Source organism: Aethalodelphis obliquidens, unplaced genomic scaffold (genome assembly GCF_003676395.1).
Source record: "Aethalodelphis obliquidens isolate GAN/ISIS:26980383/991018 unplaced genomic scaffold, ASM367639v1 scaffold5, whole genome shotgun sequence".
In the NCBI taxonomy this organism is placed as follows: Eukaryota; Metazoa; Chordata; class Mammalia; order Artiodactyla; family Delphinidae; genus Aethalodelphis; species Aethalodelphis obliquidens.
Window position 1 is genome coordinate 19933193 of NW_020837949.1, and position 14546 is coordinate 19947738.

At 47.9% G+C, this 14546-nt stretch overlaps 1 protein-coding gene across 1 annotated transcript in view; it reads left to right on the plus strand.

Moving 5' to 3' along the window:
- The window catches only part of CHCHD3 (coiled-coil-helix-coiled-coil-helix domain containing 3), a 305751-nt gene extending 302741 nt beyond the window's left edge, over window positions 1–3010 (plus strand). The window contains exon 8 of the mRNA XM_027101894.1: window positions 2813–3010. Within this exon, the coding sequence (XP_026957695.1) occupies window positions 2813–2995 (183 nt within the window). The 3' untranslated portion in view covers window positions 2996–3010. The remainder of the gene's footprint in view (window positions 1–2812) is intronic.
- Window positions 3011–14546: the final 11536 nt, after the last annotated feature.

The window sequence follows — 14546 nt, forward strand, 5'->3', positions numbered from 1 at the left end:
AAGCCTAGACACCGTTCTGGGTGTTTTACCTGTGTTCACGCCAGTGAGTGAACCTGTGAGCACGGCTTTACGAGCCCTTGGCTGTGGGCACCAATGCCAGCCCTGTTCTGCTGGCTCCTCCCTGAAAGGGCAGAGGGTAGGGACAGCAGGGGAGGAATGGGGAGCCAGGGGGAGCAGGAACAGGGAAGGGAGTCCATCAGAGGGAGAAGGTGGCATGTGGGGTAAAGGAGCATCTTAGGGCAAAGTGGAGGTGGAAGAAAAGATACAGGGGAGCGCTGCACCTGCCCTGCTCCTCCCCCACGCAGCATCAGCAGGTTGCCCACGCACACCTGGGCTCAAGGAGGCACCTTCTCTGCCAGGGCTGCCCAAAGGCTGTGTGTGTGCGTGCGTTGGGGGGGACATCTTGATGTCGTCCTCATGTTGTCTCTGGTCCCCCCCTTCCTCCTGGTGCCCCTATGTCTCTGCTGCTCTGAGCTGCTCCTGCCCAGGGTGGGCCTCGTGCTGTGCACAGCTACCCTGCTGTGCTCCAGTCCTCCAGCGAGGCCCCCCAGAGTTACTGAAGAGCTAATCAGACCATCTGAACTTCAGCTCTGGGTTACCCACACCAGGTGATTTATTTGCATTTTGGTTTATCAGGCTTCAAAATGCTTTAACACTGAAGGAGCCAGTGTCAGGGCCCAGTCCGTCACTGGCTCGGGGAGAGAGAAGGGAAGGACATGGCAGGGAAGGGGTTTATCTTCCTTGTTGCTCCAACCCACAGTGGCCTTTGTGTCTCAGAACGTCGCTTGTGACCCCCAGATGGGCCCCGCCGCAGGGCAGGGAACCTTCCCCATGTGCCCCAGACCTCACTCTCCACCTTCACCGTGGATCTGCCCCAACCTCGAGTTGACAGGCGGCACAAGAAATAGAAAGAGCCCTGAGTGAGGGGCCAGGACGTGAGGGCCACAGCCCTGCTGACGTGCGAACCACCTGAGTGCCCTGGGAGGTGACTTCCCTCCCCTTCTTTGCCTGCACTGGGCTCCATGCTGGGCTTCTCACCCCTCAGGGGATGTCTGTGTCTTTCTTCCTCCCTTTGCGGGGCGTGAGGGGCTGCCCTCCCAGGCAGACAGGCCCTTGGATATCTCTCAGGGGAGACAGATGCTGGGCCTGCCATTCACTAGCTCTGTGAATTCAGCCAAGCTATTTAGCCCATGTTGCCTGTTTCCCCATCTATGATGGGGATGTCGAACTTCCCTCACAGGGTTGTTGTGAGGATGAACGAATCAATCACAGAGCTCTTTGAACGGTGCCTGGCACAGGGCAAGGGTGAGGCTGGGCTCGCATCACCGCTACCAGGCTCCTGTGTGTTTCCGGCTAGTCCGACACACCTCTCTCCCCATCTACCATGGAAGGGCCACAGAGTCGAATCCTGCTGCTGCCCTGCTCCCCGCTTCCCTCTTTGTGAACTAGGTCCTGCTCTTTGTTCTGCCTCCCCTGGGTTCTCTGGTCTTTGCCCTTCTTCTGGGTCTCTAGTCCGTCCAGGGACGCACAGAGGTCAGACCTGGGGCCTCAGCGCTGCTCCATCCAGAAATCTGCATTTCTAAGACCTACATTCCCATGCCTACACAGTCACTCTCGGTTTTAAAAAACCTATTGAGTTCTATCTGGTCCTGGTGGACCACACGTTGACCTTTCCCCCTCTGTTCCCTGGGTGCTCCAGCGTCCACCCTTTTTCCTAAATCTTTAGCTGTTGGATGGCAGATTATTTTAAATTATTTGTTTTGAATTGCTTTATAAATGATTCTTATCTGTAAACTCAGAAAGTACAGAAAATATGAGAGAAAATAAAAACAAAAAGCAATCGATGTTTGGTTTACTAATCCTGTAAGTGAAAATACACTTACACGTAAACAATGACATGAGTTATTACTTTAAAGAGACTTAGCTGAAGTATTTTTAGTGACAAGTTTTAGGAGAGGATTTAATCGTGCTTATTTGACAATGACTGTACTTTTAATTCCTTTCAATTCAGTAATCCTTTATGTCTGGCATATTGTTCTCTCCCCTGTCCTCTTAGCCACTGACATTTCTACATCCTGCATCACCTTCTCTCTAGACCAAGATGCTGCTATTAGTTGTGCTGTCAAATGAAAACGTTTTTCATTGACTGAAAAATTAGTTGTGTTGTCAAATGCTGAATTAAATGCATGCCAGCTTCTTTATTGCAGGACTTTTCAGAGCCTTTAAGTGCTAACATAATTTCCTAGGAAGGAAAGACTGTATGTAGCATTCCCCAAACTTGACTTGTAGAACAGCCCCACACTTAAAATAAAAAGGATGTTTTAACATCTTGCTAGGAGTTAGGGTTCCCTGGAACCCCATTTTGGAAGCACCTCTTTACATCAAGCCATCCAGGTTTTCACCTGGCTTACTTCACATCCTGAAGCCAATAGCACAGGATTCCAAGGCATGGGCTGAGTTGAGAAGTAGCTTGTAGCTAACCCTGATTTCTGTGTGAAGCAAACCTAGGATGAAATAGAACACTGGACATGGAATAGAACACAGGGCTTCATGTCTTGGTGTTGCCACTCAAAAACCATGTGAATTTGGTTAATCACAGCTGAGGTTGTTTCCTTGCCTGCACACCGGGGATAAGATCTGCCTCTCAGGGTTGCTGTAAAGAATAAATGACATTGTTTCTGAAAGAGCTTAGTTAAATGTAAATGCTGTAGACAAGTAATTTTAAGGTGTTTATTAGTATAGGAACCAACCCAAAAATTGTAACCTTATTAATACTGTGTTTTATCAACTTGGCTCATGCCTGGTGCTCCAGAACCCACAGGCCTCTCTTACCTGGCAGACAGCATCCTCGCTCTACAAGACCTCCTGGAGAGACACACAGAAGCACCTGCTCTGCTCTGCCCAGCCCCTCCCCAGCCCACCGTGGGGATCCACTCCTTTCGTGTTGCAAGTCCTACTGCACAAGGATGCCCAACTCCTGGGTCCTGAGAACTGAGCTCCGCCTGTCCTGGAGGGTAAGAAGCTGTCAGGCACCAGGAAGCCATTGCTTCCCTCCCCACTGCCACTCCATCAACAGGTCCTCACTGATCTGAGGCCCCAAAGGAAAAGAGCACAATAGCAAACACCCAGAGCTAGAAATTGGAGGCGCACCACCTGCCAAGGGTCCTCTCTCCATGCGGTGGGACCCGGCATGAGCCACCAACTTCGGAGGGTCTCTTTCTTCTTCTGGTAAAATATCTGGCAGGCCGACCTTGTGAGAGTTTTGCAGATAAGAAAGAAAAAGGATGTCAAGCCCCTAGCCCCCAGGGAGCTTGCATATTAGTGTGGGAGAAAAGACAGACACTCTAAATGAGAGGAAGTGACTTTCTTATGGTGAAGTAGCTGCCATGAGGCAGAATGAGCCACGCACACACAGCTGTGGGCTGCTTCAAGTGACCGTGGCCGAAGAACTCAACTGGTCATGGTGTGATGGTGTCTCAGCTGGGGCGGCCATAACAAAATACCACAGACCAGGGTGCTTAAACTACAGACATTTATTTTCTCACAGTTTCTGCACTTTCTCACAGTGGAGGCTGGAAATCAGAGATCAGGTGCCAGCATGGACGAGTTCTGGTGAGGACTCCCTTCCTGGCTTGCAGATGGCCACCTTCTCACTGTGTCCTCACATGGCCTTTCCTGGGTGCATGCATGTGTGATGAGAGAGCTCGCTGGTATCTCTTCTTCCAAGGCCACCAATCCTATCAGGTTAGAACCGTACCCTTATGACCTCATTTACCCTTAATTACCTCCAAATACAATCACCTTTGGGGTTAGGGCTTCAGCTTATGCACTTGGGAAGACAGTTCATTCCAGAGCAAATGGTAATGAGGTCAAGGCTGTGCACTGGGTTCCCAGGGGGGTCAGCTGACTCACCCTGGTTCTAGGCACAGGTCCTACCTGGGTCTGCTCACGGTGTAGGGGGGTGGATGCAATGCAGACCATGTTCACCGCTGGAATGGCCAAATGTGAGACCCCCTAAATGGAGTCCAGTTTTACCCCTTCCTTTGAAGCATGAGGAAATCACGGCTCCCAAACATGAAGTGCTAACTACTCTCAAGGTCCCGCAGTCCAAATCCTGACTCCCTCAGGGATTCACATTTTAAAAATGTGATTTCTGGAATAATCATGCTCATTTAAGCCACCTTGAACACATCCAGGGCTGTGTATTTCCTGTATCCCAGGCAGATGTTCCCACTTGCTCTTGCTTAAGGTCAGACCATTGTCAATAGATTTTAGCAGCCCCATGATTAACTCTTGAGACAGGGAACCCAGAGCCCAAACTACTCTATTTCTACCACTTTCCATTTAGAAACTTCTGGAGCCTCCAAGGAAACCCTAGGGCTCCTGGAACACAAGCAGGAATCACTTATTCTAGTCCAATATCCTTATTTGAGAGACCGTCAGGCCCAGAGGACAGTGGCTTGCCCAGAGTTATACAGGAAGGACAGGAAGTTATCGCCAAGCCTGGAACAGAACCAAGGTCTCCACTCAAAGCCTTGAGCTTCTTTCAGTCCAGAAGACCCAAAGCTCAGCCCAGTGTCAGAATCACATGGGTGTTTAAAACATTGGGCTGGCCAAAAAGTGCCTTCGGTTTTTAAGTAAAAATAAAAGACACATTTTTCATTTTCACCAAGAACTTTATTGAACAATGTGTTCATCCTTTTATTCCACTACATTCTGCCATTTTTCAGGCAACTTCATAATTCCATCTTCCCCAAACTTTTTATCTTTTTGAGCAAAGAACTGTTCCAGGTGCCTTTTACAGTCTTCCAGGGAATTGAAATTTTTTTCCATTAAGAGAATTTTGTAAAGACCGAAATAAATGGAAATCTAATGTGCAATGGCTGGTGAATATGGCGGATGAATCAGAACTTCCCAGCCAAGCTGTACCTGTTTTTGCCTGGTTATCAAAGAAACATGCGGGGGCTTCCCTGGTGGCGCAGCGGTTGAGAGTCCGCCTGCCGATGCAGGGGACACGGGTTCGTGCCCCGGTCCGGGAAGATCCCACGTGCCGCGGAGCGGCTGCGCCCGTGAGCCATGGCCGCTGAGCCTGGTGTAACGTTGATTGTTCTCAATTAACGTCTCGATTTGATCGCTCTCCGCTTCAACTGGTCTACCCGACCACGGAGCATCATCTAGCAAGGAACCGCCAGCACGAAACTTCGCAAACCACTTTTGACACATTTGATCAGTCACAGCACCTTCTCCATACACTGCACAAATCATTTTTTGAGTTTCAGTTGCATTTTTACCTTCCTTGAAATAATAAAGCATAATATGCTGCAAATGTTGCTTTTTTCCTTCCATCTTCAATCTTAAAATGGCTCCCCCAAAATTCACTAATTTTGATAAGTCTTTTTTAAAATGCACATTGATATGACAGCTGTCACATACAATCTAACAAAATTGTTTCGGATGAAGTTAAAGACAACTAAGTATTACTAGAGCCATCTTACGGAGAAAACCGAATGCACCTTTTGGCCAGCCCAATAGATGTTTTTCCAGGTACTTCTCCAAAGAATTCAGATTGGTAGGTCTCGAGTGGGGCCCTGGCATGGGGATTTTTAGGAAACACCAACTGGCTGATGGGGCTGATTTCACTATAAGCAGGGACATATGTTCAGGGTGGGAAGCAGCTTTATCAAAGGCAGGGATGTGAGGGCCTGAGGCTTTCAGGCCAAGCTGTCATTGACTCTGCAGGTCCCTATAGCACCAAGAGCTCTATTCTTATCTCTACCAAAGAAATAAATGGTGATTCCCAGAGCTATAGGTGGTGTCTGTTCCTGTAGCATCACTTGTTAGGCTCATCCAGAACGTGCCGAGCGCATGCCTATAGGTGGGGTCTGTTACGTAAACAGTAACAGGTGCAGACAGGCGGTCCTGTTAATGACCACCATCTGGACGAATAGACTTAAAAAAAAACCCAAAAACGTATGTGATGGAATTTTCCCCCTCTTTGTTTTCTTATTTCTGGTGGCTTAAATATTGTGTTTGGTTTAAATACAGACATGATCCGACCACAAATATTATGGGCAGAAAAGCCAACACAGCAGACTCCGTGGAGAGACTGTCGGTTTCAGGTAAGACATAAAAATAGTGCGTGCTGCGTCTGCAGGTGTGCCTGGCTCTTCCTGGCATGTGTCACCTTGCTCCTCCAGAGGATGCCTCTGGGGAGTTGGTTTACTACCATTTTAGAGAGAAGTAATCGGAGGGGAAGAGGTTAGTCAGCTCCAAGTCACAGATAATCGATGACAGAGTAGAGATGAAAGTGTGGATGGCATGTCTCAGCAGCAGCCAGGTCTAGCTTTGGTTCCTGGTCCCTGGAGGTGGGGCAGAGGAAGACTGAGTCCACAGCCCCTGGGACACAAGAACCGGGAATGGAACTCCAGTCAACTGCTTGTTTTTGTTATGATGATGAATAGGACCATCTGAAAGGTAATCATCTGTGTAAAGTACATTTCAATCTTGTGCCAGGTCCTCCTGACCCCTGGATATTAGCTGTTGCTACCTCCATGGGAATAGGGGGGAGACAGTGTTGAACTCAGCTGTCAGGGCGCCCCTGGGGACAGGTGTCTCTGATCAGCTGGCCCCTTCACTATTTGGGAAGATGAGATTTCAATCCTGAAGATCCGGTCTTCACAGATTGTCACGGTTTGCATTTTATTTCTGGGGGCTGTGCACCTGGCCTTTGCCTAGGTCACCCACATGCTCTCCCCACTCTAGAAGCGAGTGGAGGTGGGCCTGACCTAGTCAGGAGGTGAGAACATGGCAGCCCTCTTTCCTATAGCTTGGGAATCAGAATCAGGGCTGGGGCGGCCCAGGGAGGGCGCTGGCAATTCCATTTTGACCTGTTAAGCCCTAGAGGACTCAGAGGTGAAAAAGACAAGGTCCCCTCCCTGTCCCAGAATTCACAGGATAATGCCAGGCAGAGGGACACAAGGGCTGGGTCTGCTCAAGCGGGGTTCTGTGGGAACACAGAGGGAGGAGAGACCCAATTTGCCACAGAGGGACACAGCTGGGGTAAGCTGGCTTCTCCAGGCTTCTAGAATCAGATTCTGCTACATCTGAAACATGGCAAGCCCAGGTTCCTTACAGAATCTCTTTAATGTATTTTATGTCTTCATGATTCTTGGAGGATCATGAGATGGCATAAAGGTATTGTGCTGGTCAGCTGCTTTGAGTCTCTTGCTTCTGTGAGCAGCATTGGTGCTAGGCCAAGGAAGCCACTTATGAAAGTGAGAACGTCTCTTCTGCCACTGGTCTCTTTTGAGTGAAGGCACTGGGGCCCTTGTTAAAGGGACGATGTTGCTTGCTGATCTTATTGGTTGTAACACCTTAGTTCCAGTTAGCAAAGTCGATTTGCTGCTTCCCTTTCAGGGCCCTGGAGGGTGGCACTTGGGGCAGGTCCTGTTTTCGTGAGTTGTGAGACGGAGGGAGGGCACCAGGAAGGTGACCTCACCTGGGTGCCCGTTCCTGAGGTAGAGGGGAAGTTCGCTTGAGGATGCCCGGCAGTGCTTAGGTGGGGCTGCAGGAGCCCACACACCTTGCCAGTAATGCCCAGCGTCCACCCTTGGGGTGTTTGTACCTGCTTGCGTGTGGCCTGTAGGGCAGAACCCGCGCACATGGCTCACCCACCGGCCTCCCTCGCCTCACCTGTCTCAGTTGCCATCAGCTCTGGCTTTTCTCATGTGACTAAAATCCTCCTCCCTGCAGCTGTCTTCTTAGTCTGGATTCTCTCCCTTACACGTGGGAAAAGGGGTGCCTGTGTTGAGCCCCCAAGGTGTTCTGGGGTCTTCACCTGTAAAACTTACGTGGTTTGACCACTTAATGTCAGTAATGTGTAGATTTTACATATTGGTGGATTACTTCTGACATAACAAATGTGGACAGCTAGGCAGTTGAAAGAAGAGGCATTTTTAAATGAGTGAGGATGCCATTGTCTGTTGAGCTGGGGTTATAACAGGCAGAAAGGAATGAGTTGGTTAGTTCACTGGGACAGGAAGGATTCTGGGCTAACCCCCGTCTGAGTGTTCCCGTGAAGAAGGCCAAGGGACAAGCCACAGCACCCCCTGGTGGACCTCACAGTGACCTGCCATCCCATTAAATGTCCACAGTAGGGATGGCCAGCATGGAGTCATCCCCAGTCCCTCTCCTGGTCCCCTGAGACAAGAAACATTCCTTTCCGAAGGACAAGTCAGACTTAGGAATGTGGTAGGTGGCTGTAGACTACTCCAGAGTTGAGTGGCACCCCCTGACGTACCATGGGTGCCGGGGAAAGGGGGTGTATAGTGAAGAAAGGAAGCTTACCCAAAGAAGGGTCTAAACTTTGCCCTCAGCTACTGGGAAGTGACCACGAGGCCCTTAGAATGTCGCACTTGATAAGAGTGTCTTTCTTTTACCTGGGGACCTTGAGCCTCCCAGGACAATGTGGTTTACGATGAGGGCTTTGGGCCATGTGGTATCCACTCTGCCTCCAGAGGGGTCAGCCATGATGGCAGTTAGCCGTGGAGCCCAGTGGAAACTCTGCACGCCAAGGCTCAGGCGGGCATCCCTGGTGGGCAGTGCTCTGTGCGTATGGACACACCGTTGTTGGGAGCAGTTAACGCTATTCACAGCTCCGTGGAAGCTCTGCATGTGGAACTTTCCTCAACTTGGCGCTATGCACCTTTTCCCTTGGCCGATTTTAATCTGCATTCTTCAGCTGTAATAAGCCATAACTGTGAGTATTACGGCTTTCAGTGAGTTCTATGAGTTCTTCTAGTAAATTATTGAACCTCAGGGTGGTCTTGGGACACCCGGACCCCCAGACTTTGCAGTTGGTAATTATACAGTAGAGTAGAATCCTTTACTATATGAGTCTTTTTTAACACTGGCTATGTGACTGAGCTAACTGACCACAGACAGACAGGTTGAACATAAACAAAAAAAAAATCAAGAAAAAAGTGCTAGAGACACAGGCTCTTAGAGGCAGATGTCACAGCAGTGATACTTGGCTATGGGCCCAGCTCACTGTGTGACGGGCTTCAAGTGTGGATACAAACTGAGATAGCTGAGCTCTCACTGAAATGCTTTCTGGTGCCAGGATGAAGAGAAATCCCAAGTCAGTATCCAAGGTTAAAGTGTAATTGTGGACCCCCGTGACTGTGCTCCATTCTTGCCAGAGGGGACCTCTGATTTCTAGGGTTAAATGAGCATAGCATCTGGGTGGATTAGGGATGGAAAGGTGGGTTGGTAACAGGAAGGAGAGGAAGAAACAGATGAAGAGTCAGAAGATGGAGATTTGGATCCTAACATTGTTATGGGCTGGTCACGACTTTGGGAAGGTCATTGATGTCGCTGGATCTTTGCCCCATTTGGCATCTTGCAGGCAGGCATTCCTATGTGTGATAGGAAGATGGAGCTAGATTCAGGGAAGGTAATGAAAGAGAATGTACATTTGTGTACTTTCTCTGTCAGGGGCTGGGTTGGGGCTTGACTTACTATATTAATCAGGGATCTTCATAGAAACAGAACCAGTAGTACACACGCACACACACACACACGTGCATACCATTTATCTATATATATGTATAGCTATAGCTATATCTGTATCTATCTAGAGAGAGAGAGATTTTAAGGAACTGGCTCATATGATTGCAGGGGCTGGCAAGTCTGAAACGTGTAGGGAAGGCCAGCAGGCTGGAAACTCAGGGAAGGATTGATGCTGCAGTCTTGAGTATGAATTCCTTAACAGACTAGAAAACGCAGGCACATTTTGTGTGTTGCAGTCTTGAGGAGAACTTCAGAAAATCTTAGTCTTTGCTCTCAAGGCCTTCAGCTGATTGGATGAGACCCACCCACATATGGCGGGTGATCTGCTTTACCCAGAGTCTACTGAGTTAAATATCAATCACACCTGAAAAATAGCTTTCCAGCAACATCTAGACTGATGTTCACCCAAGCAACTGGGCACCACAGCCTAGCCAAGGCAATACGTAAAATTAACCATCAACACATTTAATGCTCACAGCAACAGTGCAAAGTAGGCAGCAAGAACATTGCTGGGCCTGGGCCTAACATGTTTCTGGCTCCATCTTCACGTGTTACCATGTTGTATCTGGTAAAGAATCCCTAAGATCTGCCAGCTGGGACATTTACACTCTTTGTAAACCAAACAACAGACTCCATTTTTCCTACTGTTCCCTCCCCCAAAAAGGGCTGCTGGTGCTAACACCCCCCACCCGCTTTTTTTTTTTCTAACAAGGTAATGGTCTACTAGGAGCCTGGAAAGCTTATTAGTAGCCAAAGATTTGTCCTTACGTCCAGACTGTGATACTTACCAGCTACCTCTTAACCTCTAAGTTTGAATCTCCACTGAATGGTTCAGGGAAGGCATCCGTTCATTCAGCCAAACTGACAAAACCTTTCCGACATACTAGGCATTATGATAAGGACCAGGGCTGGAATATAGCCAAGACACAGACCTGTTTGTGTCTCTCAGTCTAGCTGATCTGGAGAAGATTATCATAAGATGAGCAAATGTTTGGAAAGTGCTTTTGATGTTGTAAAATGCTGGCTCTAAGTTTCTGCACGCTCACTGCAGTCACTGAATGTCCAGACTTCCCGTGACCCTATGAAAATGGTAGAGTCAACTTAATTGTCAGCATGGTAGTGACTAAACATGGCAAGCATTCTGAGTACTTATTTGCATAAAAGTTTACGAAGTTATCAGTTTCCCTTGTAAAATCTCCAGAACCTCATAAGAAATGCTAATGAAAGATCTAAGCTGAAGCTGACAGTGAGCTTCCCCAAAGAGAGGAAAGAATGAATGGAAATGAAGAGTGCCATTATGCAGGACTGATCTCTTCAAATGCCAGATGTTAATAATTAAACTTTCATTAATGGATAAAAAGAATGAAATAATGCCATTTGCATCAACATGCATGGACCTGGAGATTATCATACTAAGTGAAGTAAGTCAGACAAAAGCAGATATCATATGATATCGCTTATATGTGGAATCTAAAAAAAAAATGATACAAATGAACCTATTTACAAAACAGACAGACTCACAGACTTAGAGAATGAACTTACGGTTACGGGGGAAGGGTGGGGGGAGGGAGAGATTGGGAGTTTGGGATTGACATGTACACACTGCTATACTTAAAATAGATAACCAACAAGGACCTACTGTTTAGCACAGGGAACTCTGCTCAGTATTCTGTAATAACCTAAATGGGCAAAGAACTTGAAAAAGAATAGATACATGTATATGTATAACTGAGTCACTTTGCTGTACACCTGAAACTAACACAACATTGTGAATCAACTATGCTCCAATATAAAAAAAAAAAAAGAAAAACTTTCATTAATGGAGAACACAACAGAAGGAATGTTACATCAGTGACCTTAAAAACTCTTCTCCTGCCTAAATGACTTGCCTTCCATTTGGGAAAAATACCCTCTTCTAAGGACAATGAGTTAACTAGGTAAGTTCCCATGATTGGAGAGGCACAGGGACAGACTTTTGTTGTCCATTTACCTGTGATGTCACGGATGCGTCATTGCTCTCGGGTGTGCTACACTTGGCCTCAGGGTTGTAAATAGAACTATGTTAGGACTACTGTGAAACGTAATAAGTAAATAATAAAATATGAATCTTACCAATGAAGAGCAGTACTGTTCCTTGACCAGTGACTTTTAAAGCTATCCTGATGGGGAGAAAAATCAGTTTTACCAATCGATGTAGGCTCTGAGATAAAAGTGACTTGGAATAGAGAAAGAACCCAAATGGGCCCCCAGAAGCCTAGGTTTTCGCATATGAAGGTCAAGGACAGTCTTATTCAGCCATCTTTTTGGTAACTATTTTAGAGTTCACACTCCTGGTACCATCCAAAAAGCTAGTTACGTCTTCTTCCCTCTAATGAAAGAATGTCTTTAACTGAGCCTTTAAAAAAAATTACTTAATAGTTAAGAATGAAAATAAGCTATAAGATAAATATGGTTTCGGTTCATATTCTGCCCCTACTTCTCTCTGGGCCTCAGTTTTCTTAATCTGTAAAATGTGTAGGTTTTAATATATATGGGTTTTATGGCTTCCTGTTCTTTCCAACTTCCTGAAATCACAGCTCCCCAGCCCTGTACCACTCAGCTGTTCAGGTGAGGGAAACTGGGGAAATTGTAGCTGAAGGGTCATCTCCAGCTTTTCCTTGAAACGAAGCTTTGTGCCCTCCCTCCCCTCCATGGCCCCTGGCTATGGCTAGACCCGCGTGGGCAGGGAAGGGAGGCGGTATTCTTGGGGCCGGGCAGGGTCTAAGGGCTTATTCCATGTCTCCTGAGTGTCTCTGGGATAAACATTTGGTGAGGAGGCAGGGGGCTGTGTGGAAAGGGGGTTGCCATGGCAACCCAGAACTGTGTGCTGCTCCAGACCTGTTGATTTCTCCCTCTCTGGCCTCGTGTCTTTTCTGATGGGAGGGGACAAATATTGGGAGTGACCTGGGGAGTTGAGCAAATTCCCGCAAAGCATTCCGCAGCCCCCAGCCTGAACACGATTCACAGAGGAGGGGCCCAGCACCAAGATAGCGCACAGCACTCTAAGCTTGCTGCGTCCCAGAACCAGCTTCCTCAGGCCACTCAGTCTTCCTTCAATACTCAAAGCCCACCTGCTCTGAGGGGCCGTTGGAGATTACCCGCCGTGGCTCTCTCCCTTCTCTGAATTCCTTCGGCATGTGTGTCGGTGTATCGTGTATGTAAGTCTTCTTAAGGTTTCTCAGCTGCTAAAGGCTGCACATCAACAGATAGTTAGCCTTAGGATGAATTGTTTCTGTGATCAAACACATACATAACCTTGCACCAGTAACACAGGAATTGCTGGTGTGGCCAGAGATCTGGGCTCAGGTGTAAGGAATAAATAAGCAAGGGCAGGGGATCTCAGAGAGGGACTCGCCCAGAGAAGCCAGGCAGTAGAAGGAGAGGAGAGGGGAGGGGCAGGGGAGGAGGGTGGGGAGAGGACCAAAGGGCAGGGGGAGAGAGGGGGAGGGGGCACGGGAGAGAGAAGGAGAGTGAGTGCGTGTCAAGGGATGAAGGATTCGATGCTGTACTGGAAGAGAGGTGAGAAAACTAGAAGCAAGGGCAGGTACAATTCAATTAGGGGGAAACTAACTGTAAATAACACTCCTAGTTACGTTAGGGAACCGATTCTGGTTCCAGCTCCTGAGCACCAGGGCCTGCAGGGTGGGTGGATGCTGAAGGCCTTCTCTGGGAGCAGCAGTAAGGAAGGGCCACTTCTGCCTTTCCCTCCCGCGGGCCCTTCCCAGCCCTGGAGTGCCGCCCGCCAGCCCCGGGGGTGCTGGCCGCTGTGGCCAGAGGCACGATGACAGCGTCTCAGGGCCTCTGCTCCAGCCACCGTTGTTTTCCACTTGACTTTGAGGAAGTTAATGAACAAATGCTCGGCGTGGCCTCAACTGCTCCCTTCTCAACCATGAGCCTGTCCACACGGCAAAGCCTCCTGTTGTCTCGGCTGCTCCCCTGCAGCTGTCAAAGCAGGCAGCTGTCGGGTGGTATATTGGTTAACACGTGTGAGCTCATTGGAGTCTGGTGTGCGTGGTACAACTTCCACTCTGTTCCCTCAGCTTTTTTCTCAGACTCCCTGGCTCGGAAGATAGCTCTGGCAAGAACCTACATGTATGATATGAAAACACCATCCCTCGTATGCTATATATAGTTGTGCACAGGTGTTAGATAAGAAGTACATGTGTTATAAGTGTAAAATGTGGTCAGAAGACCCAGATGCAAAAATCTATTTGTTCACAGCCGCAGGCATCTGTTCGCAGATGACCCGCCGGTCCCTGCCCTGATCCAGAGAATTACTTAGGACTGTTCAAAATGAACGATACTTGTCAACACATTCTAAAATCCAGTTAATAAAAAAGGAAAGTGTCAAGTTGCTTCCAAATTGATCTGAGTAGGATTTTTTAAATGTCTGCAATAAAAGTTATTTATAAGACAGATTCTATCAGTTTACACTTAAAAATCTTAAAAACCTTTAATGGCATCCCATTTCCTGTGGTGAACAATCCAGGTTCTGGATGGTCATGCAAGGCCTTCCATAATCTAGACTTAGTGTTATTCATCTTTAAGACTATGACCTCCACTGCTTGTACCACAGAACTTGTTTTCTGGTTGTATCCTTTTGACTATGTAAAAATATAAATTTCTTGGACAAATATATAATTTGCGATGGTCCAAAGCTAGAAGAGATAGTGAATTCATTTATTCATACTGAACACCTAGGCTGGGCTGGGTTTGGTTCTAGCACTGAGGATACAGCAAGGACGAAACAAAGCATCTGCTCTGTGGAGCTTGCATGCTAGTGAGGGAAATGGACCAAAGTGTCGGGTGGGGTAACAAGAGATACCAAGTGGCTTGGGATGGGAGTAATCACTGATCTCAGAGAGGAGCCTCCCTGATAAGGTGCACTTTGAGCAGAAGAGAGCACCAGCTAAGATTGAGGAGAATGGTGTTTTCAG